At 43.3% G+C, this 25,211-nt stretch overlaps 1 protein-coding gene across 1 annotated transcript in view; it reads right to left on the reverse strand.

Annotated features, from left to right (window-relative positions):
- Positions 1 to 25,211, reverse strand: part of LOC139392705 (solute carrier family 66 member 2-like) — a 97,520-nt gene that overhangs the window by 57,265 nt on the left and 15,044 nt on the right. Inside the window, exon 3 of the mRNA XM_071140929.1 lies at positions 15,519 to 15,735. Within this exon, the coding sequence (XP_070997030.1) occupies positions 15,519 to 15,735 (217 nt within the window). The remainder of the gene's footprint in view (positions 1 to 15,518; positions 15,736 to 25,211) is intronic.

Consider the following 25,211-nt stretch of genomic DNA (forward strand, 5'->3'; position numbering starts at 1 on the left):
TTCCATCACTTTACCTTTGTACTGCTCTGGTAGAACTAACTGCTTGCGGGCTGTAGTGATTCTGTACAGAATGCCATCACTGTCTACTGTCAATTTGTCCCATTCTCTGAATAGGCATTTTGTCTTTGGACTGAATTTCTTTTGCTCTTTAACTGGCGGTTTGGAACCAGACAGTTTGAAATTGAGCACAGGACGGATGACCGGATCAGATTCTTGTGCTTCTCTTATCCCATCTTTTGGGTTCGAGCTGGTTGTTGCAGTGGTTGTCTCACCTTCAGCTAATACTGACATCGATGCAGCTGAAAATGACCAAGGTACAACAGCCTCTTTCTGTAACTCAACTGCTTGTATCGCGGCGGCAATGGTGTCTGGTGGAAGCTCCTCAGAACATTCTCTCATCAGTGACTCTACATCGAGTGGCATCCTTGACAAAGCATCTGCATCACCGTTCTCTCTGCCTGGCCTGTACTTTATTGTAAAGTGGAAATCAGCCAAGTCTGCAACCCACCTGGAAGTGGTTGCGTTCAGTTTTGCAGTAGACAGAATGTAGCAGAGCGGGTTGTTATCGGTGTATACAGTGAAGGTCGGAGCATAGTACAAATAATCATGGAACTTATCAGTGATTGCCCATTTTAGAGCTAGAAATTCTAGCTTGCTCGAGTGGTAGTGATAGTTCTTCTCCGCTGCTGTTAAGGTTCGAGAGCCATAAGCAAATGACCCTAAGCTTCCCCTCTTGCTTTTGATAAAGAACTCCTCCCAAGCCTTGGTGTGACGCATCAGTGTGTACAACAAATGGCTGAGTGAAATCAGGGAAACCTAAAACTGGTGGGTGAAGCAAACACTCAATCAGCTGTTCCAGTGCCTGTTGATGCTGGTCAGTCCACAGGATTGGCTTGTTTGAGGGCACCACATGGCTTACTTTCTTTGTTTTTGTTTTCCGTGGGTGGTCAGGTATTTTCTCTGAATCTGCTTTCAGGAGGTCATACAGGCAGCTGGCACTCCTAGAAAAGTATTTGATGTACTGTCTGTAGTAAGTGAGTAAACAAAGCATCTTTCTGAGCTGGCCCACAGTCTCTGGTCTGATTTCTTTCAATGCTCTTACTGCTTCGAAATCGGCTGGGTCAATTCGGCTGCCCTCTGCAGACACTATTCTGCCCAAATAACGGACCTGGGGTTTAAAGAGATCACACTTACTTGGTTTGAGTTTAATGCCATACTCTCTGAGACGCTGCAAAACTTTTCGCACATCATTCACATGGCTGTCGAATGTTTTACTGAAAACTAGCGTGTCGTCCAGATAAGGAATGCAGATGTTATCCCGGAGCCCTTCCAAACACTCCTCCATACACCGCTGAAAAGCTGCAGGAGCGTTCATGAGGCCGAATGGCATACGTATCCACTCAGAGTCCCCACGGTGTCACAAATGCTGTCAGTGGTCTGCTTTCTTCAGAGATGAACCCCTGGTGATACGCTTTTCCCTGATCTAAGAGGGAGAACCAGGAATTACCACCTAAACTGTCCATGATGTCTTGGACACGAGGGATGGGCTGGCGGTCAGGATGTAACTTTCTGTTCAGATCTCTGTAATCTATACACAACCGGAGGGTCCCGTCCTTCTTACGAATGCACACGACAGGTGAAGAATATGAAGAGTTTGACTTCCTAACCCAGCCCTGGACTATGAGGTCATAAAGGTAACCCTTCATCTCCTGATACAGTGGCCTGGGCACTGACATGTATGTGCGCTTTACTGGTTCAGAGTCCTTTAGAGAAATAGTCATTTTCAATCGTTCAATGCAGCCAATGTCATTGTCTGACCTAGAGAAGGAGTGACACTCTTCTCTAAGCATTTGCCTAACAACCTCTCTCTGCTCTTCGGTTAGGTGAGTTAAACCTACTGGTGGATCCCACTGTTCAGTAGCAGTACATGGGGTTCGAACGCTGGTGTGATTCACTGTGGCTGGGGTGACAGTTTTTTCAAAGACTTGGGCAGGTAACACAGTCATAATGGTTTGTACTGTACCGATTATTGTGCGTCCTAGCAGGGCAATGTCGTGGTCAGTGGGGTTAGAGACATCAAGCAGGATAACTGGAAAAACACCTTTCCTGACTCTGACTAGTGTGTCAAAGAACTCAAGGTCGTCTGGCCACTGCGGGTTCAAGTCTGGCTGGAAAAGCATTGTCATGTCATCTTTGAAAGGCTGGGAAGCTACACGGCACTCAATCTGAATGCTACTGTGTTTTGGTACAGCAACCTTCTCTTTCTTGGTTTTCACTGCATATTCATCTGTCTGTTCTGCGCTAACAGCCTGTATAAAAGCTCTCACCTTGTTTCTTTTGAGGCTTGGGAAAGCTGTTTTTACTGTACTGTATCGTTTAGTCTTTTCGGTCATTGTCAGGATGTGCTCGATAACATTGAAACTGAGATAGGTGACAGCCTTTCATTACCAGCACCGGGATGATCAGTTCCTTTGTTTGGTCAGTTTCAGAGGCTAGCCGAAAAGTTGTTTCAATCCATCCCAGGTACGGCATTTCAGTGCCATTTGCTGCCGTCAACCTTAGATCATCAGGTGAGTCCAGGATTTCTGAAACATCTCTCAGCCTTGCGTTTTTGAGGATTCCTCTTTCCATCGTTCATCAATGACCGATACCTGAGATCCTGTGTCCCATAGAGCTTGGAGGTGGTGGCGATTCAGGTGACACTCAATAAGGCACTGTCTGCCGACTAGCGAGGTGACCTTACGGGGGTGGCAACCTTGAGCTAGGGATGGTATGGAGTGGGCATTTTCCTCTGTGCAGGAAAACCTTTCACTGGTAGAGTCAATTTTCAGGTGAGTGCATTTTTCCTTATGTTTAGTCCAATGTTGGTTTTGACATACTTTGGAACAGTACAGTGTCTCTTTACATGATGAACATTGTTTCAGGTTCTCAAATGAATCTTCTCTGGCACAATTTGCACATTTCTGGGACTTTTTGGTAGCTACGGTTAACACTCGTCCCTCAGCGGTAACCCGTTTCCGTTTAAAGGGGCCTCCCTTGATGGTCTGGCTCCCCGGATTTTACATCCAGCTTGAAAATGTTCTCCACTCCCACATCGGAAGCAGTGTGTGCAGCGTGCATCTGTTCTGGCCTGCGGGCAGACAAAACACCTCCTTGGAGCTTGAGCAGAGTGGTTGGTATACCGGTTAGGTGTATATTGATGCTGCGCAGGGTCAGGTGCTTGGGACCGACTGTAGTTGCTGTAATACTGTTGCTGGGAAACAGGTGGCTGGGGGTCCCTATCTGGCCTCCTAACTGGGGGTGGGGCATAGGCACAAGGCGGTGACTGAAACATAGGCTGCTGTAATGTCTCCTTAATCTGAGCAATCTCTGCACTGAGACCTTGTAGAGAAGCTACACCTGTTTTAAGTTCAGCTAACTCTGTTAACAGTTCTGCGGGTATCTTAGCTTTGGCTTCCTTCACAGGACACTTTGCAGATGGCGCATCTTCTAACTGAACTACACTTACAGTTGTAGCAGGCTGTGGGGCATTAAACCGCTTTTTGTTTCGTCTTTCTATCTCATTAGCACAAGCAATGTTAAGCTTCTCTAACAAAACCTCATCTGATGTTTCGCTCTCTAGCAGGAGAGGCTGCATGTCTATCCTGATACTGTCACTCTGGAGACCCGTAAGGACTGTGTGTAAACACATGCTCTGGACTAGAGCAGGCTCATACTTAAGCCCTGATTCTGACTCCTGGGATGCAAACAGTACTTTTTGCCTCAAATCTAAAACGCGCATCAGGAAGCTTTGAGGGGTCTCCTTGCTATGCTGTGCTTCTGAAGCTAGCTGTTTGTAAAGCTCTGTTGCACTCTTCTCTTGGAAGTGGGAACGCAGGATACATCTAAGTGTGGGATGTTGGGGTTTACCTTCCAAGTAGCTGCGTAGCTGTGAGCCTGGAGAAATAGCCCTGACTACTGCGTCTACTATTTCTACCTCAGAATAGCCTCTGTTAAGTCCATTTTCGATCTGATGGGCAAGGCTGGAAAAAATCAGTTTTTCTTTCTGGCCCGGTTCACCTATCTGACCAGAAATTTTAAACTCTTTGCGCCAGTATGAGCTGGGCTGTGCATTTGGTGAGAGCGGCACGCTCCCCTGAAGATTGGCATGGGGTTGGGGCTGACGCAGAGATCTGATCACTGGCTTTGGCTGCAGTAATCTGCTCAGTTCCCACCCCTTGTTGTGGGGTTACAGTTCTCAGTTCCTCTATTCTGTGATGTGTTCCGGCTGGTTCAATATCATGGTCAGTTTGCCCTGTTTTGTTATCTATGCCACTGATCATCTCTGTCATTTCGTCTTTAAGTAGCAACAATTCCGACATGCCACCATCTTCTAACTCTGCAACTTCCTCTCTTTCAAGGAACATCATAATGTGAGTCATTAATGATTTGTTTTGAACATCTCTTCTCTGTTCGCCTGATATGTCAAGGAAATCACATATCTCTAGTAATTTGTCTTTAGTCAGGGTGTGCAATTCTCCTACTACCTCTTCCTGTAGTTCTTCCAAGGCGCTTGTCATGTTGACAGAACAGGAGGAACTTTTACTGTGCAGGAGATGACTCTGAATTAGATGGTCCTTACTGTCTCTGATGGTCGATCAATGGCCTCAGTTGACACGTACTTAACCACTAACTTCCAGCTTCCCTCGAACAGCAACACTTTCCTCACTGCAGCCTGCCTGAGTTGTTATGTGGAGATTTAGCTGGCTCGGAATTCAGCGACCAGGATGTGGAAACTGGACATCTGAGCAGCAATCTCAGCGGAGCCTCCAAAAATGTTACGCCCCTGAAAACAGGGGAGAAATAATCACGAGAGTGATATGGTATTGTTTTCTCAATGCAACTTTTTAACCTTAGATGTTTTACGATCCTCACATACTATAAACTTACTAATACTTTTTAATGTATAACAGGCTATGAATATTTCCTTTAACCTGTCACAGGTGCACCTCAGCCACGCTCAAGGTGCTAAACGATATCATAACCGCCATCGATAAAAGACAGAACTGTGCAGCCGTCTTCATCAACCTGGCCAAGGCCTTCAACTCTGTCAATCACCGTATTCTTATCGGCAGACTGAACAGTCTTGGTTTCTCAAATGACTGCCTCGCCTGGTTCACCAACTAGTTCTCAGTCAGAGTTCAGTGTGTCAAATTGGAGGGCCTGTTGTCCGGACCTCAGGCAGTCTCTATCGGGGTACCACAGGGTTCAATGATGTCGCTTTTGCTGCTGGTGATTCCCCGATCCACCTCTACGCAGAAGATACCATTCTGTATACACCTGGCCCTTCATTGGACACTGTGTTAACAAACCTCCAAACGAGCTTCAATGCCATACAACACTTCTTCCGTGGCCACCAACTGCTCTTAAATGCTAGTAAAACTAAATGCATGCTTTTCAACCGTTCGCTGCCCGCACCAGCCTGCCCGACTAGCATCACTACTCTGGAGAGTTCCGACTTAGAATATGTGGAACAACTACAAATACCTAGGTGTCTGGCTAGACTGTAAACTCTCCTTCCAGACTCATATTAGACATCTCCAATCAGAAATTAAATCGAGAATCGGCATCCTATTTCGCAACAAGGCCTCCTTCACTCATGCCGCCAAACATACCCTGTTACCAAAGCCCCATACACCACCCACCACTGCGACCTGTATGCTCTCGTCGGCAGGCCCTCGCTACATATTCGTTGCCAGACCCACTGGCTCCAGGTCATCTATAAGTCCATGCTAGGTAAAGCTCCACCTTATCTCAGCTCACTGGTCAAGATAACAAAATCCACCCGTAGCACGCGCTCCAGCAGGTATATCTCACTGGTCATCCCCAAAGCCAACACCTCATTTGGCTGCCTTTCCTTCCAGTTGTCCGCTGCCAATGACTGTAATGAATTGCAAAAATCGCTGAAGCAGGAGACTTACATTTCCCTCATTAACTTTAAACATCAGCTATCTGAGCAGCTGTACATAGCTCATCTGTAAATAGCTCATCCAATCTACCTACCTCAACCACATATTGTTTTTTTTATTTACTTTTCTGGTCTTTTGCACACCAGTATTTCTACTTGCACATCATCTGCACATCTATCACTCCAGTGTTAATTTATTAAATTGTAATTACTTCGCTACTATGGCCTATTTATTGCCTTACCTTCTCGTGCCATTTGCACACACTGTATATACTTTATTTTGTCTATTGTGTTATTGACTGTATGCTTGTTATTCCATGTGTAACTCTGTGTGTTGTTTAAAGGTGAAATAAAAAAACTAAAAAAAAAAACTTGGGTAAAACGTTTCGGGTAGCCTTCCACAAGAAGAGCAATCAACAACAAAAACATTTTCCGCCATGACAGTTTTTACACATTCACATCTGAAGGTAAAATTATGACTTACATTCTGATATCTTGCTCTTATTTCTCTTCTCTTTTTACGGGGCATTCGACGTAATTACACACAATCGTTTATCTAGTCATGGTTAGTTTCAATGCATTCCTCTGGATGTTTGCAACACAGCTAAACGTCATAGTTTTTTTGCGGGGAGTATTGACCGAAGTGAACTGATTTAAAGACAACGAGCAATGACTTCTTTGCGCACCAATAATTTTAGCGAAGCTTCGTTGATTGACTGTATTTCTGCCCAATGACCACTGATCTTCTTGAAATCTAGCTGGGTAGATAGCCAATGAGCTGAGGTAAACGCCAGTATGTAATGGTTTTGGGTTGGACCACCATTCCTTGTTTGTAAATGCACGCATAAGGAACTCCATTCTCGCCTTGACTATCAGAGCAGTTGCAGTGACGCTTGTTACGCACCGCAGTATTTTGGAAAGATGTATTTTCGACGATTTCATTGAAGACTTCATGGCGAATAAATCAGGAAAAGCGAAGTCCAAGTCTAAGTATACAGATTTGCACCACATTATAGAAGAGATTGATCGGGAAAGTGAGACAGATTTTTTGTTTGAGGAATCTTTGAGTGTTATGATTCAAACAGGAGCTGAGGAGCTGTTTCTGCAAGGACAGGACGTACAGGACGGACGTTCTGGACGGGTAAGTGATAATGCCATTTTTATGAAATATAAATATATATATATATATTTTGCAATGAAATGTGTGATGAAATGTGTGGTTTGTTTGGGTGTTTGTGTGTGTGCGTTTGTTGGTTTGTTTGGGTGTGTATGTATATATATATATATATATATATATATATATATATATATATATATACATACATACATACAGTGCCTTGCGAAAGTATTCGGCCCCCTTGAACTTTGCGACCTTTTGCCACATTTCAGGCTTCAAACATAAAGATATAAAACTGTATTTTTTTGTGAAGAATCAACAACAAGTGGGACACAATCATGAAGTGGAACGACATTTATTGGATATTTCAACCTTTTTTAACAAATCAAAAACTGAACAATTGGGCGTGCAAAATTATTCAGCCCCTTTACTTTCAGTGCAGCAAACTCTCTCCAGAAGTTCAGTGAGGATCTCTGAATGATCCAATGTTGACCTAAATGACTAATGATGATAAATACAATCCACCTGTGTGTAATCAAGTCTCCGTATAAATGCACCTGCACTGTGATAGTCTCAGAGGTCCGTTAAAAGCGCAGAGAGCATCATGAAGAACAAGGAACACACCAGGCAGGTCCGAGATACTGTTGTGAAGAAGTTTAAAGCCGGATTTGGATACAAAAAGATTTCCCAAGCTTTAAACATCCCAAGGAGCACTGTGCAAGCGATAATATTGAAATGGAAGGAGTATCAGACCACTGCAAATCTACCAAGACTTGGCCGTCCCTCTAAACTTTCAGCTCATACAAGGAGAAGACTGATCAGAGATGCAGCCAAGAGGCCCATGATCACTCTGGATGAACTGCAGAGATCTACAGCTGAGGTGGGAGACTCTGTCCATAGGACAACAATCAGTCGTATATTGCACAAATCTGGCCTTTATGGAAGAGTGGCAAGAAGAAAGCCATTTCTTAAAGATATCCATAAAAAGTGTCGTTTAAAGTTTGCCACAAGCCACCTGGGAGACACACCAAACATGTGGAAGAAGGTGTTCTGGTCAGATGAAACCAAAATTGAACTTTTTGGCAACAATGCAAGAAGTTATGTTTGGCGTAAAAGCAACACAGCTCATCACCCTGAACACACACCATCCCCACTGTCAAACATGATGGTGGCAGCATCATGGTTTGGGCCTGCTTTTCTTCAGCAGGGACAGGGAAGATGGTTAAAATTGATGGGAAGATGGATGGAGCCAAATACAGGACCATTCTGGAAGAAAACCTGATGGAGTCTGCAAAAGACCTGAGACTGGGACGGAGATTTGTCTTCCAACAAGACAATGATCCAAAACATAAAGCAAAATCTACAATGGAATGGTTCAAAAATAAACATATCCAGGTGTTAGAATGGCCAAGTCAAAGTCCAGACCTGAATCCAATCGAGAATCTGTGGAAAGAACTGAAAAGTGCTGTTCACAAATGCTCTCCATCCAACCTCACTGAGCTCGAGCTGTTTTGCAAGGAGGAATGGGAAAAAATTTCAGTCTCTCGATGTGCAAAACTGATAGAGACATACCCCAAGCGACTTACAGCTGTAATCGCAGCAAAAGGTGGCGCTACAAAGTATTAACTTAAGGGGGCTGAATAATTTTGCACGCCCAATTGTTCAGTTTTTGATTTGTTAAAAAAGTTTGAAATATCCAATAAATGTCGTTCCACTTCATGATTGTGTCCCACTTGTTGTTGATTCTTCACAAAAAAATACAGTTTTATATCTTTATGTTTGAAGCCTGAAATGTGGCAAAAGGTCGCAAAGTTCAAGGGGGCCGAATACTTTCGCAAGGCACTGTATATATATATATATATATTCCATGTCAGACATATATATTTTCCATTTTTTTATTCAAATGGGATGGAGTAGAACAGCAAACACACACATGGCCACTGCGCCTGCTACTCCTCTCCATTTCCATATGAAATAGCCATTGGGTGCTGTTCGGGGGAGGGCAGGCCCACAACAATGGCCGGAGTTGAATGGAACAGCACTTCACCTTAGTGACTGTTCCCTCTGTTCTATACAATACATATCTGTTTATTTTATGTGATGATAAAAGGCTCACAAATACAAATATTTTTTTAATGTTTTCTTTCACAGTGATAGCGACTGACTGGGAGCCCCCGGTGCCAAGCTGCCCACTCTACCTCTGCCCCCCTCTACTCCTGCCTCCAGTGGTGTTCATATGCCACAGTTAATTACTGCAGGCATGACTGTGCCTCAGGGCCAAAAGGGCAGAGCATGGAGGCGTCGTTGTGTTCTGTGTCGCATGACCTGCACCACTTGTTCAGTTTGCCTCTGCTTTACATCACAAAGAGACTGCTATGGGACATGGCACAGGCAGCAAAATATTGTGTAGAGGACTTCCAAAGGGTCTACTGGTTTTTTAAATATTTATTTTCTAATATATTTTTTAACATTTTTCTATATTTTTTTTGTGTGTTAGAATTGCTTTTTGATATGTTGTATGTAGTTATTTGCACTGTTGTATATAGTTATAGGTCATTTCACCAATTCGGCCACTTGGGTACATTTGGGCAACTTGTGTGGGACACCTGGGTGACTTCATGCTAAATGTCATGTGGCTCACCCATTCCTGAAGTTATCAGTCTGAAACTTTGCACACCTACTGTTGCCCTCTTGTGTTAACCATCAACATTATATCCAGCATCCTATCTGACTGTGTGGCTATTCTAGTACATGTGAAAGATGATGCTACAACAATAAAAAACTATTTTCTTCCACCAGATCTACTGTGTTATATTCTCCTACATTCAATTAACATTTCCACAAACTTCAGAATGTTTCCATTCAAATGATACGAAGAATATGCATATCCTTGCCTCTGGGGCTGAGCTACAGGCAGTTAGATTAGGGTACGTCTTCAGGCGGAAATTGAGAACAAGGGATGCAGCCATAAGAGGTTATAAGTGTCTGGGTTAGTTTCCCGCTCCTTGAAAGCGGAATCTCTAGCCTTTAGCTCGGTGCGGATGTTGCCTGTAATCCATGGCTTCTGGTTGGGGTATGTAAGTACGGTCACTGTGGGGACGACGTCGTCGATGCACTTATTGATGAAGCTGGTGACTGAGGTGGTATACTCCTTAATGCCATTGGATGAATCCCGGAACATATTACAGTATGTGCTAGCAAAACAGTCCTGTAGCATAGTGCCCGTGTCATCTGACCACTTCTGTATTATCTGTAGTATTTTACCAGACGTAGCTGCTCTGTCCTGCCGAAAAACGGAGAAGCCAGCCAGCTCTATATTATCCATGTCGTCGTTCAGCTAAGTCTCGGTGAAACGTAAGATATTACAGTTTGTAGGACTGTCTTAATCGAAGATCATCCAGTTTGTTTTCCAATAATTGCACATTGGCCAATAATGCGGAGGGCAGTGGTGGTCTACTCACTCGGCGAGGAATTCTCACAATGCACCCAGACCTCCGCCCCCTGTATTTCCGTATTTTATTCACGCGAATGGCGGGGATTTGGGCATTGTCTTCACAAAGCAGTGTATCCTTCGCGTCGGACTCATTAATCAAAAAATCTTTGTCCAGTTCGAGATGAGTATTTGCTGTTCTGATGTTCAGAAGCTCTTTTTGGTCATAAGAGATGGTAGCAGCAACTGTAGCAGCAATATTATGTACAACATTTGATACAAAAAATTCTAAAAAAAAACCAACTACATTTCAGAGCTGGTTAGGAGCCTGTAAAAAGGCAGCCATTCCCTCCGACAACCATCCCCTCAGCATTTCTGAGAGAGCAGTGTGGGTGTGTGTACCACATTGGGTTTAGTGAGTGTGTGAGTGTGAGCATGTACACTACCGTTCAAAAGTTTGGGGTCACTTAGAAATGTCCTTGTTTTTGAAAGAAAAGCACATTTTTTGTCCATTAAAATAACATCAAATTGATCAGAAATACAGTGTAGACATTGTTAATGTTGTAAATGACTATTGTAGCTGGAAATTGCAGATTTTTTATGGAATATCTACATAGGCGTACAGAGGCCCATTATCAGCAACCATCACTCCTGTGTTCCAATCGCACGTTGTGTTAGCTAATCCAAGTGTATCATTTTAAAAGGCTAACTGATCATTAGAAAAAACTTTAGCAATTAAGTCAGCACAGCTGAAAACTGTAAAAAAGCAAAAAAACTGGCCTTCTTTAGACCAGTTGAGTATCTGAAGCATCAGCATTTGTGGGTTCGATTACAGGCTCAAAATGGACAGAAACAAAGAACTTTCTTCTGAAACTCGTCAGTCTATTCTTGTTTTGAGAAATTGAGGCTATTCCATGCGAGAAATTGCCAAGAAACTGAAGATCTCGTACAACGCTGTGTACTAACTACTCCCTTCACAGAACAGCGCAAACTGGCTCTAATTAGAATATAAAGAGGAGTGGGAGGCCCTGGTGCACAACTGAGCAAGAGGAAAAGTACATTAGAATGTCTAGTTTGAGAAACAGATGCCTCACAAGTCCTCAAATGGCAGCTTCATTAAATAGTACCTGCAAAACACCAGTGTCAAGGTCAACAGTGAAGATGTGACTCCGGGATGCTGGCCGTGTACATGTATTTGCATCCTCAGCACCATGCATCCCACTGGATCTGGCATGTGAGCTACGTAAGAACCTCACAAAGAAATAAGCTACAAGATCAAGTTGGCAGGTACACACGAAACGAGGCCCATTGTCACGCCCTGACCTTAGAGAGACATTTTATTTATTTATTTGGTTAGGTCAGGGTGTGATTTGGTGTGGGAATTCTATGTTGTCTTTTTCTTTGTTTTTGGTCGAGTATGGTTCTCAATCAGAGGCAGCTGTCTATCGTTTTCTCCGATTGGGGATCATACTTAGGCAGCCCTTTTTCCCACTATCTGTTGTGGAATCTTGTCTTTTTGTGTTGCATGTGTTTGCACTACTAGCTTTACGTTCGTTGAGTTGTTTATTGTTTTTTGGTGGAACATTTAAAATTAAAGGAAAATGTACGCCTACCACGCTGCACCTTGGGCTCATTCCAACAACGGACGTGAGAGAAGATCCCACCACAACTAGACCATGCAGCGTGCTCGGGAGGAGATGGCATCCTGGTCTATAGAGGAGGTTGAGGAGAGAATAGCCTGGACTTGGGAGGAAGTATTGGAGAGGTATAAGAGCCTGCCATGGAGGCAGGCAGAAGCAGCGAAGGAGGGAGAGCAACGAAGTCGGGGAGGTAGGCCACAGAAACACCAAGACATTTTTTTGGAGGGGCACATGGAGCAGTCGGCAGTGCCGAGGAGTGAACCAAAGCCAGTCTGGGAGAAGGAGGAGGATTTGGAGGGGAGAGAAATGGGAGAGTTGTTGAGTTGGTGGAGGATACACAGATTTGGTATAAAGGAACGTGTTGTCAGTTTAGTGCCACCTGAGTCAGCTCCCCGTACTCATCCTGAGAAGTGTGTTAAAGTTCCGGAACTATTGATGCCGGCTATACACACCAGGTCTCCAGTGCATCTTCACAGCCCAGTGCGTCCTGTGCCAACTCCTCGCACTCTCCCTCAAGTGCGCTTTCCCAGTCAGGTGTGTCTTGTTCCTGCTCCTCTCACTCAAGTGCGTGTCCCCAGTAAGGTCCGTCCTGTTCCTCCTCCCCACACTCGTCCTGAGGTGAGTGTCATCAGCCCGGTGCCACCTGTACCGGTCCCACGCATCAGGCCTCCAGTGCGCATCCACAGTCCAGTACGTCCTGTGCCTCCTCCCCGCACTCGTCCTGAGGTGCGTGTCATCAGCCCGGTGCAACCTGTACTGGCACCACGCCCTGACCTTAGAGAGCCGTTTTATTTCTCTATTTGGTTAGGCCAGGGTGTGATTTGGGGTGGGCATTCTATATGGTATATTTATTTGTTTTTGGCTGATTATGGTTCCCAATCAGAGGCAGCTGTCTATCGTTGTCTCTGATTGGGGATCATACTTAGGCAGCCCTTTTCCCCACTCTCTGTTGTGGGATCTTGTCTTTTTGTGTTGCATGTGTTTGCACTACTAGCTTTACGTTCGTTGAGTTGTTTATTGTTTTTTGGTGGAACATTTTAAATTAAAGGAAAAGGTATGCCTACCACGCTGCACCTTGGTCTCATTCCAACAACGAACACATGAAAACTGTGCAGTGCAACCAATTTGTTTGTGGACCCGAAGCATAAAGAGAAGACGCGATTGATTAATGTGTAAAGGCACGGAAATAATAGCACAATACAGTGTTTGATAAAATCAACAAATCACTGTTTATTTTTATTTTATCAGCATTAATTTTTCCACAAATTTCTTTATGCAATTAATTGTTTAGAATTGTTCATGACTGGTGCTTTTGTTTAGGAATACAGCAAATCATTTCACCTGCACACCCGGCTGGTTATATTATTATTCTCATATTTTTTGTTTCTAATTTGTTAAAAGAAGCTGTAACTGGACTTTATTAATTACTATAACTCTATTACTAATCAAATCTACAAATAAAGTTGATCAAATGGATTACACTGTAATGTTTTTATTGTAAGGGAAATGAAAATAGGCTACAGGCCTACGTTTTTTCTAGGACTTTGTAGTATTATACAAAACATATCCTTGACTCTATCTATCTCTGTTGTTATTTTTGTTTGTTTGCGCGCCTTGCAGGTTGAGAGAGATATGAGAGACTGTGGTGAAGGCACTAGTGAAGTTCTTCTCTACGTTTGGACTCCCTAAAGTAATCCAAACTGATCAGGTAACCAACTTTAAGTCAAAACTGTTCTCAAATGTGTTAAAGACGCTGTGTATTTTCCATCAGGTCTCTCATATGCTAAAGGGGAAGCCCAGCAACTTTCTCTAGCTGGTACTTATATTCTAAAAGGCCAGACGGTTCTAGTTTTAATGCATTCAATATATTATTATTCCAGTCTTTTACCGTTCTGATTGTTGGAGTAGACACGTTGTTTGCAGAGCACACAACCTATGCTACACTTGTGAGAAACAACTTTTGGTTCATTTCATTCCATTTAAGCGCTTTGTCAATTTCGTCACTGTCTTTTGTTTGGAGCCCTCCTGTCAATGTTGAGTAAGGATGCGCAACTGATTACACATAGAAGTAGGCCTATAGGCTACCAGACCTGCGCAGAAATGTATGTATATATGTGTCCATTATTTGGATATGATCGTATTTCTGATTGGCTTAATGCACCACGACTAATGAGCTGTGGAGCTTCTCAAAGTAATGTTTTCTTCACCTCATACAGCAAGAAAATGAAGTCTGTTTCTACATCCATTAAGAATAACAATAGCTCCTCAATGTATTAGAAAAATCTTTCCAGCTCTCTCCCTTTCGATATCCACTCAGCGTGAAAGGAAAAAATGTCATACTCTGACCCAGTGGAAACATCATAAAATAGGCCTACCCAAATACTTCTTATCCCTTGAGCAAATAGTCTACAGCGGTGTCTGTCCCGAGCTCATTGGCGCAGGAAACTGAGGGCCCAGAATATTTTATACAATGTTGGAGCTTCTGTAAAGACCCAAGTTAATAGTTGATACAATGTTTCAAGTGTGTTGCAGACAGGCCAATGTGTCAGGATATTTTCTACCTGCAGATTGCAATGTTTTCATTTGTTGGCTTTATAGGCAATTTTTACATAGTTGGCAATGGCAATAGAAGTAACTTTTTAGGTTTGTACCATTTAGATTTGGATAGAATTTTGATTAACCACATGACAATGATTTTGAGATACGAAGACATTATTATAAATGAAATAAAACTGTTCCACAAAAATGGGCATTTGAAAACCCTATCTGGCACGCAGATTGGTAGAATTTGTAAGATAAATCGGCACTCATCGTGCAGCCTATTACCGGCAACTTCATGAGAGTAACTGCAAAATTTTCGAAAGCCAGTAGGCGTGGGAGGAGGATGGTCGGGACAGGTTAGGTTTTCTTTTCTTCTGGTTATCTTGATCTCTGGCTCCCTCTTGAGTAATTTGTGTCTTATTTCATCAACCATTGCGCTTAAAGCATCAGACAAGCTCAATGCATATTTGATTGATTGATTGATTTTTATTATAACACATAGGGTGTGTCTATATATGGAAAAATGCCAGTTTAAAAATTTCGACCAATCGATTGGTTGAAAGAACAGATTACTTTCAGTCGGCCAACGGACAGCCCTAAATCATATACAATATACAATGTACAATGTCTTAGAGTGATGGACTGTGCCATCCCAGCGGCCTCCGCAATGATTAGTCCACTGAGAAGGCGCGAATCAGACAGGTGTCTTGTATGTCATAAAAAAAATCTAAATAAATTTGCGACCGCTCAAGAAAAAAAACTCTGTCGACCAACAGCCTATTGACATACAGTATACACCACACAGGGTTCATGGAGTGTGTTACAGCCAGGCCACTCACTCACCTCATGCCGCGGGTGGAGTGGGTGTGGAAGTTCTGCAGCAGCTGTGGCACCCCCATGATGGCATCGAACAGCATAGCCAGGGAGCCTAGGCCCTCCACAAACAGCACAGAGTCCAGCAGGAGCAGGGGGAGGAAGGCACACAGCACCATGAAGGCAAAGCAGAACAGCAGGTAGTCCTCAAACGCATTCCAGCTCCAGAAGTAGCACAGGTCCAGATCTGAGAGGGGGGAGGGAGGGAGAGAGGAGGGAGAGAGAATGAGAAAGAGAAGGAGAGAGATGGGGAGGAAAGGTGAGGGGGTGGGGGTGGAGGAAGGAAAGACAGGAGAGAAAGAGGGAGATAGATGAGAGGGAAAGATGTGGAGAGAGATTCCTTCATTAGAAAATGCAGACATTCATTGAACACAGCACATAAATCAATAGAGTGCAGGTAAGTAAATTAAACATTGGAGAGACTTTTTTAAAAAGCTTTTCACATTTACATAATATCTGGCTCTGGATCCTGCAAGCGTCATTACTGAGCCCATTCCACCACATAGCGCCAATACAGAGCTACAGTACATAGAGCTATTCTAATAACTCAGTCAACCAGATTTAAAAAAAATAATAATAATTAGATTAAAAGTACAGAGTGAAGTAAAATTTAGCCCCAGAGACTAAGCCTACACTCTGACCAATGAGAAAGAGAGATGCAATGTGGCAGCTAAAATAAAATGTGGTCAGACAGAGCTCCTCTCTCACTAACAAATATTAATTATTCAGATATTTTAAGACTATTTCAACTTCCATCCATTATTTTCTATATTTGCACTGGCAGCCCAATAGGGTAGGCCTACTGTATATAGTAGCAGAACTCAGGAGAGGAGACAAACCGTTCACAGAGAGGCATGTAAATATACAGTTCCAGATCTGCTTCACTGGCTTTTATTGCCATTGTTCATCGCATTAGAGTCTAATGGATATGGATATAAAAACCTAAAAGGAGAGAGGAGGAAGGCAGAGTGACATCAAAGCTCAGAGAAATCAGAAATAGAAAGGGAAATACCCAGTCAGTTGTACAACTGAATGCATTCAACTGAAATGTGTCTTCCGCATTTAATGCATTTAACCCAACCCTGAGTACTAAAGAGAGCCCTGGGGGTCACAAGCTGAGATAAGGGTCTAGCTGAGTGTGATACCTAAAATCCAGACACAACCATGCATATTGAGCGCCAGAGGTTCTCAGTTTGGTAGTGGTAGGTATAGGACCAGTCAGCTCCTCACAAGACAGTAATCCCACATGATGAATGGCCTCGTATTCCTTTGAAATTACCAGAGAGGGGGAATTGAACGAGCAGACATCAGCTGAATGGAATTTATAGCTAAATAAGAGCCCATTTGTAAGTGAACCGACTGGACTGTGATGTTCCATGTAGGAAGTGGCCGTGTTCCGCGTATTGTCAATAGGTTCTGCATTCTGAGATTCTGCAAAGAACACTTGGCAACACCTGTCAGGGGAACCGTGATGAAGATGGTACACCCCCGTCAGGAACACAGCACCTTTACACACCACCGCTGGGCTCACGGAATTGTGGGAGAGGCAGAGTAAGACGTCTCATAGCGAGAAGAATGCATGATTAATGTCCTTATCATGGGACACCTCCTACAGATCCAATACAGAGATAGAACAGGAGATAGGATCTGAGGGGGACAGGACACAGGCACGAGCGTTGAAACACGCCCGCACACACACACACAGAGTCGCGTCCGTCCTTGTAGTGAGGGCCGGTGCGGTGCCCAGGCTGTCTCAGCACATGAATAATGTTTGTAGAGTCAGACGCTGACACTGATAGCTTCTGAACAGGGCCTGGCAGAGAGGCCTTATTCAAAGAATCCTCTGAGGACTTAATTTTTCACCTGTGAATAAAATCAGATTGATTTTACCCCCCCACCTCCCACAACCCCTTATTCTAGTGTGCTGGCAGCTGCAGGGGCAATCTCTGCCATTTGTCAGGAACATGAAAGCTCTTCTCTCCTTTAAATAAGGCAGGCAACGCTGCTGAGAGCAGCAGTACTACTGGCACTCCTAAAGCTTGACCTGTTTTCCAAACTGTGGACTGTTTTGTCCAAATACAGTATATTGTAGTTCCCTCTATCTATTCACCCCTCCTTCTCTCCATCCACTCACCCTCTCCTTTTAATAAAGCCTGGTAGTTTTATTTGCACAATCATAAAAACACCTACCTCAAATTGTTAAGTAAAACATAATGAAGAAACATAACCAATGGATCTGCATCACATCCAAAATAAACAAATCAGTAAATCTACCCCTCTCTCATCTCTGCCCCTCTCTCCCTCCCTTGTCATCCTTCTCTTTCACTCTCGCTGTCATCCAGGCTGCTGCACCATCTGAGGCAGGCTGGCCTTACCAGTGAGATCCCTTTCAGTGTTGTGCTTACCTTAGCCAGTCTGGAGAGCAGAGCAGTAAAGATGTGCAGGTCAGCTGTTTGTTCACCCACACCCACCCGCAATTGGTAGCAACCCATCCCCAACCACCTGGGGATGGGTAACTAGGATGGTGCCGTAGAAGAAGGGTGACGTTTTACATGTCCCCAACCAATTTTGGTTTTTTCTAACGTATTTTTTTATTTATTTTGAACATATTGTTGCTGCTACCGTCTCATATGACCAAAAATAACTACTGGACATCAGGACTGCGATTACTCACCACGGACTGATAGAATCCTTTTTTTTCTTTAACAAGTCTGACAACCCCGACGTGAACGATATACTGCTCTCCCGGAAACAGGCTCAGATACCCATGATTTGCGTGAAGAGAAGGCGAAGAAAAAGGGGCCAAAGGACAGGCTGCCTTCTGAGAATTCGTAGGCGATCGAATAAACCCCCACTTCCTTCCATTCTGCTAGCAAACGTGCAATCTTTGGAAAATAAAATAGATGACCTACGCGGAAGATTAAACTACCAACGGGACATTCAAAACTGTAATATCTTATGCTTCATGGAGTCCTGGCTGAACGATGACACTATTAACATACAGCTGGCTGGTTATACGCTGTACCGGCAGGATAGAACAGCGGCGTATGGTAAGACAAGGGGCGGCAGACTATGTATTTTTGTAAATAACAGCTGGTGCACGATATCTAAGGAAGTCTCGAGCTATTGCTCACCTGAGGTAGAGTATCTCATGATCAGGTAGACCACACTATCTACCTAGAGTTTTCATCTGTATTTTACGTAGCTGTTTACATACCACCACAGACTGAGGCTGGCACTAAGATCGCATTGAATGAGCTGTATTCCGCTATAAGCAAACAAGAAAACGCTCACCCAGAGGTGGCTCTCCGAGTAGCCGGGGACTTTAATGCAGGGAAAATTAAATCCGTTTTACCAAATTTCTATCAGTATGTTTAATGTGCAACCAGAGGGAAAAAACTCAGGACCACCTTTACTCCACACACAGAGATGCATACAAAGCTCACCCTCCATTTAGCAAATCTGACAATAATTCTATCCACTGGATTCCTGCTTACAAGCAAGATGGCATTGAGGAGTACACCACATCAGTCATTGGCTTCATCAATAAGTGCATTGATGACTTCGTCCCCAAAGTGAATGCATGTACACACCCCAACCAGAAGCCATGGATTACAGGCAACATCTGCACTGAGCTAATGGCTAGAGCTTCCGCTTTCAAGGAGCGTGACTCTAACCCGGAAGCTGACAAGAAATCCCGCTATGCCCTGCGACGAACCATCAAACAGGCAAAGCATCAATACAGGACAAAGATCAAATGGTACTACACCGGCTCTGACGCTCATTGGATATGGCAGGGCTTGCAAACCATTACACACTACAAAGGGAAGCACAGCCGAGAGCTGCCCAGTGACACGAGCCTACCAGACGAGCTAAACTCGCTTCGAGGCAAATAAAACTGAAACATGCATGAGAGCACCAGCTGTACCAGAAGACTGTGTGATCACGCTCTCCGCAGCTGATGTGAGCAAGACCTTTAAACAGGTCAACAGGTCAAGGCCGCAGGGCCAGAAGGATTACCAGGACAGGTACTGCGAGCATGCGCTGACCAACTGGCAAGTGTCTTCACTGACCTCTTCAACCTCTCCCTGTCTGAGTCTGTAATACCAACATGTTTCAAGCAGACGAACATAGTGTTCTTGAGCACAGGGACTAAGGTAACCTGCCTAAATGACTACCGACCTGTAGCACTCACGTCTGTAGCCATGAAGTTCTTTGAAAGGCTGGCCATGGCTCACATCAACACCATTATCCAAGAAACCCTAGACCCACTCCAATTTGCATACCGCCCCAACAGATCCACAGATGATGCAATCTCTATTGCACCACACCGCCCTTTCCCACCTGGACAAAAGGAACACCTACGTGAGAATGCTATTCATTGACTACAACTCAGCATTAAACACCATAGTGCCCTCAAAGCTCATCAATAAGCTGGGACTAAACACCTCCCTCTGCAACTGGATCCCGAACTTCCTGACGGGCCGTCCCCCAGGCGGTAAGGGTAGGTACAACACATCCGCCACACTGATCCTCAACACGGGGGCCCCTCAGGGCTGCATGCTCAGTCACCTCCTGTACTCCCTGTTCACTCATGACTGCACGGCCAGGCAAGACTCCAACACCATCATTAAGTTTGCGGATGACACAAGAGTGGTAGGCCTGATCACCGACAACAACTAGACAGCCTATAGGGAGGAGGTCAGAGACCTGGCCATGTGGTGCCACGACAACAACAAAGGAGATGATTGTGGACTACAGGAAAAAGAGCACGCCCCCATTTTCATAGACAGGGCTGCAGTGGAGCAGGTTGAGAGCTTCAAGTTCCTTGGTGTCCACATCACCAACAAACTAACATGGTCCAAGCACACCAAAACAGGAGACTCCCTCAGGAGACTGAAAAGATTTGGCATGGGTCCTCAGATCCTCAAAAGGTTCTACAGCTGCACCAGTGGTTGCATCACTGCCTGGTATGGCAACTGCTCGGCCTCCGACCGCAAGGCACTACAGAGGATAGAGCTTCCTGCCATCCAGAACCTCTATACCAGGAGGTGCAAGGCACTACAGAGGGTAGTGCGAACGGCCCAGTACATCACCGGAGCAAAGCTTCCTGCCACCCAGGGCCTCTATACCAGGCGGTGTCAGAGGAAGGCCTTAAAAATTGTCAAAGACTCCAGCCACCCTAGTCATAGGCTGTTCTCTCTGCTACCGCATGGCAAGCGGTACCGAAGTGCCAAGTCTAGGTCCAAGACGCTTCTAAACAGCTTCTACCCCCAAGCCATAAGACTCCTGAACACCTACCCAGACTATTTGCATTGCACCCCCCCTCTTTTACACCGCTTCTACTCTCTGTTGTTATCATCTATGCATAGTCACCTTAATAACTCTACCTACATGTACATATTACCTCAACTAACCGGTTTCCCTGCACATTGACTCTGTACAGGCACCCCTCTGTATATGGTCTCGCTATTGTTATTTTACTGCTGCTCTTTAATTACTTGTTACTTTTACTTCTTATTCTTATCCATATATATATTTTTACTGCATTTTTGGTTAGGGACTCGTAAGTAAACATTTCACTGTAAGATTTTAAGCATGTAAGATAATTTCACTGTGGGATCTACACCTGTTGTATTCGGCAATTGTGACTAATAACATGTTATTTTATTTGATAAAGACAGCACCTTTACAGACAGTCCTCCACTCCTGTTCCCAAGTCAAAATGTACATTTGGGGGATATAATTTTACTGCAAGAACTACTTAATTCTGTAGAAGTTAATATTATGTAAGGCTATGTGAGAGGTTATAGACCTACAGTCAGTGTTCTCACTTCAGTTACTATTCCATTTAACCCATCCGAACAGTACAGTTCCCTTCACATGCCATATTTGAAGTCTTGTGACTGTAGAATTTGTTCAGTGCCTCACAGTCATCACACATAACATATCTCCCAAACATTAGGCTACTGTTCTGGCCCTCCCTTCTCTTTATTTTAAACTTTAAACCCACTCCGACATTGTCCTTTTTGCCTCAGTGAATCGATGTTAAATTTTTCTGCCTAAGTTCCCAAAAGCATTTGGTAATTGCCGTGAATTTGGCACGCTTACAGCTAAAGCTTAGGCTTACACACTAACGTCAGATAACAATAATGAAAGAAAAACCTCAATGTAGCCTATAGATCTTTATTGCACAAGAATGATACATTTACCTATTTTAAAAAATCTTGATTTAACATGACCGCCACCCACCCAGCCTTCATCCACACAATATTGTACTACCTAAAACCCACGTGCCCGCCCGCCATGCGGATATAACTGCGGGGACTGTAGGTTATGAGTAATCCCGCGCATCACTACAGAGCAGACTTGTTGACGAGCTGCACTTCAAAAGACCCACACAAGAGGCACCACATCAAGGAGGAGGAGTGGGGTGGTGAGGTGCACTTATTTTTTCCCCCAGCTCTTCAGATCAAACATTTTAATTACTAAAATAGCACTCAATGGAAATTCTTCACACATCCATGTGACAGTGTTGGTAGCCCAGGGCCGGTAGGTCTACAGCTCAACCACATCTAGAATGCCAGAGGGTTTACATTCTGCTAGTCATCTGTAAGACATTCAGCTCAGCAGCACTAACAGCTGCTAGTGTTAGCAATAGAGGTCTTCACGGGTCCGTTCCGAAATGGGCCTTGGGATTTTCCATCCGGACCCGATATACATAAATACATTTTTTTAACATAGCGACCCGTTCCAAATTGACCCGAGGACAACTAGACCCATTGTCCCTTCACCTGCAGGGTCACCATGGCCAAACCAGCCATCCTGTCTCTGTCTGTCAGCTGAGCCAATAACTCTGGGACAGGTCAACCATGGGCACAGAGATGCAGCCCTTTCAGCTAACAGTACACCCATGAGTATTGATAGTTCAAAGGGAACATATAACACAAGCTAGGTTGAATCCAGAATAATAAACCATTAAATCAGACCTGCCTGACAAACTAATAGAAAAACAGGAAGTTGGCTAGGCCTACATACGTTCAGTGTGGTCTGCACATATTTTACTCAACATCACTCAGACTGACTGGTGAGGGGACTCCTACAGTAACTCACCACTAGCAGTCCTAACAACATGGCACCTATGCCCAGGTGGCATGGCCCATGGGTAGAGAGCTGGCTGTGTGAGAGGGCATCTGGCAGGGCAGGAGGAGGTTTGTGGGTTGTGTACACGTTTTAATGAAGGCAGCAGACACAGAGGGCCTGGTTTCTGTACTCCCTCAGTCAGCAGTGGGTCTCATTTGAATAATGCAAGAGCTTCAGAAAAAGTGTGCTGATTGGCCTCTCATTAAGAAACACTGGACCACTGTCCTTTCTCATATTGCACAAGTAGGCATGTAAGTGCACATACTCACATGGAGAGAAAACATACAAGTGTGCACATGCACACACATAAGCATGGACACATGTTAAACCTTCAAGCTTCACCTCTCTGTCATGTCACAGTTTACATAGGAACACAGCAGAGCAAAAGTGTCATTAAAATCTTGCCCCAGGTCAAGAAGTAGGATTTGTAATTTATCAAGTCAAATTTAAATGAACTTGATAATGGGTTTCGATTACAGCTGTATTACAGCATATGAGACTGACTGGGTACCAGACAGACTGACCTGGACATGACTGCTGATCAGGGAGCAATAATGTGGGTCTGAAAGTGGATCCATTCAAACTCTACACCAGAAAGAAAATGTACTGTACCCCTCAATATTTTGAACAAGGACAAAGACTGTGCCGATATTGCTATGTCATTAAGTTCATATTCAATGAGGCAGCTCTAAGTTCACAAATTAAATTGAAATAGAAAGTATATTTTAAGTCATTTAGCCATTCAGGCATGTCCATATTTGCATTTAGCTATATATAGTAGATGACTGCAGTAATATTCTATTGTTTTGCGGCTCTGCTGCAGTGTTCTTATAGGTTGACCTTTCATCAACCCCTACCTCTGTGTTTAATGAATATGCATTCAAATAAATGATAAGAGGACTGATTTGCATATACTGTACATACCATTATAATATTCCGATGCATAGTAGTATCACACTAGTTTATCCTGGAAGATTATTTCAAAGGCAGCACAAACCAAGGCAATCACATCCCTGAATGCTCACTAAAGCAGGTCATGTTGAGTAAGCCTTTTCATGGTACTTTCCATAATAATCTAAGACAGGGTTCCCCAACTAGCAGAATAATTTTATTTGTCATTGTTGGACATAAGACTGCAAAAACACCAAGGAAATCAGCTCCAAGTTATTGTAATTTTACAAATCTGTTACCAAGTATTCCCATGCATAATAAGAGAGACAGGTGATTGTATATACAAATGTAAGCAAGGAGCTGACAAGGTAAAAATCTGTCGTTCTGCCCCTGAACAAGGCAGTTAACCCACTGTTCCTAGGCCGTCATTGAAAATAAGAATTTGTTCTTAACTGACTTGCCTAGTAAAATAAAAGGTCAAATAAATAAATAAATAAATAAAATCCCTGATCGAAGAGAACAAACTAAATTTTGCAGTCAGGCAGAAGACTTGAGTTTAAGATGAGCGAGGGTATCTCAAACTTTAGCATGACATCAAGTCTGCCATTGATTTAACTTAGATTAATCTCTTATACAATGGTTTAAAGTTATGTATATTAACCCCAGGTGTAAAATAGTAAATAATAATTACTTCTCAGAAAGTATTGAGCTATTAAGAGGAGTTAAACATGGCTGTCCGTTGTCTCCATATCTATGTATTATGGCCATCTCGAAATGCTAGCTATTAAAATCAGATCCAACAAGAACATCAAAGGGTTAGAAATGCAGGGATGTCAATGTAAGCCGATTACTCAAGTGTTTTCTGAAATCTGCAATCCAGATCCCTTCACAGTCTCATTGAAGATCTTGATCACTTTTCTATCCTCTCTGGACTAAAACCCAATTATGTCAAGTATATCATATTACTTATTGGAAAAAACACAATGTTTAAACTACCTTGTAGTTCACCAATAAAATGGGCGGATGGTGAAGTAGAAAATATAAATTAACTTATCACAACCAATTTCAATTGAAAGTTTGCAAAAATAGATAAGATTCTGCAACAATAGAGAGGTAAGTACTTGTCTATAAATGGAAAAATCACATTGATTAACTCTTTGGTCCTATCACAGTCTACTTACTTCCTAATAGTGATGCCTACTCCAGACAACTCATTTTTTAAATCACATGAGCAAAATATATTTTACTTTATTTGGAACGCAAAAACAGACTAAGACAAAATTAAAAGTGCATGTTATATAATGAATATGGTTTAATGCTTTAAATATTAAACCAGTAGATTACTAAATTGATTACTAAGAAAGGCTCATCCTTTGTTAAAAAAATGGCCTTTTCCCTTTATACAGATTACAATTTAGAATTTCTGACTAATGGAAAATTCTACTTTGTTTAAAGTATGGCCCTTTCTTCAACAAGCCATACAAAGCTGGTTAAAAATAAAATGTTATCCTCCAGAAAAGATAGAACAAATATTACAACAAATAATATAGTTAATCTCAAATATATTGATTTATAAAAAAAAAAGAGTGGTATTATACAGTACCAGTCAAAGGTTTGGAAACACCTACT

This window comes from Oncorhynchus clarkii, chromosome 1 (genome assembly GCF_045791955.1).
Source record: "Oncorhynchus clarkii lewisi isolate Uvic-CL-2024 chromosome 1, UVic_Ocla_1.0, whole genome shotgun sequence".
Lineage (NCBI taxonomy): Eukaryota > Metazoa > Chordata > Actinopteri > Salmoniformes > Salmonidae > Oncorhynchus > Oncorhynchus clarkii.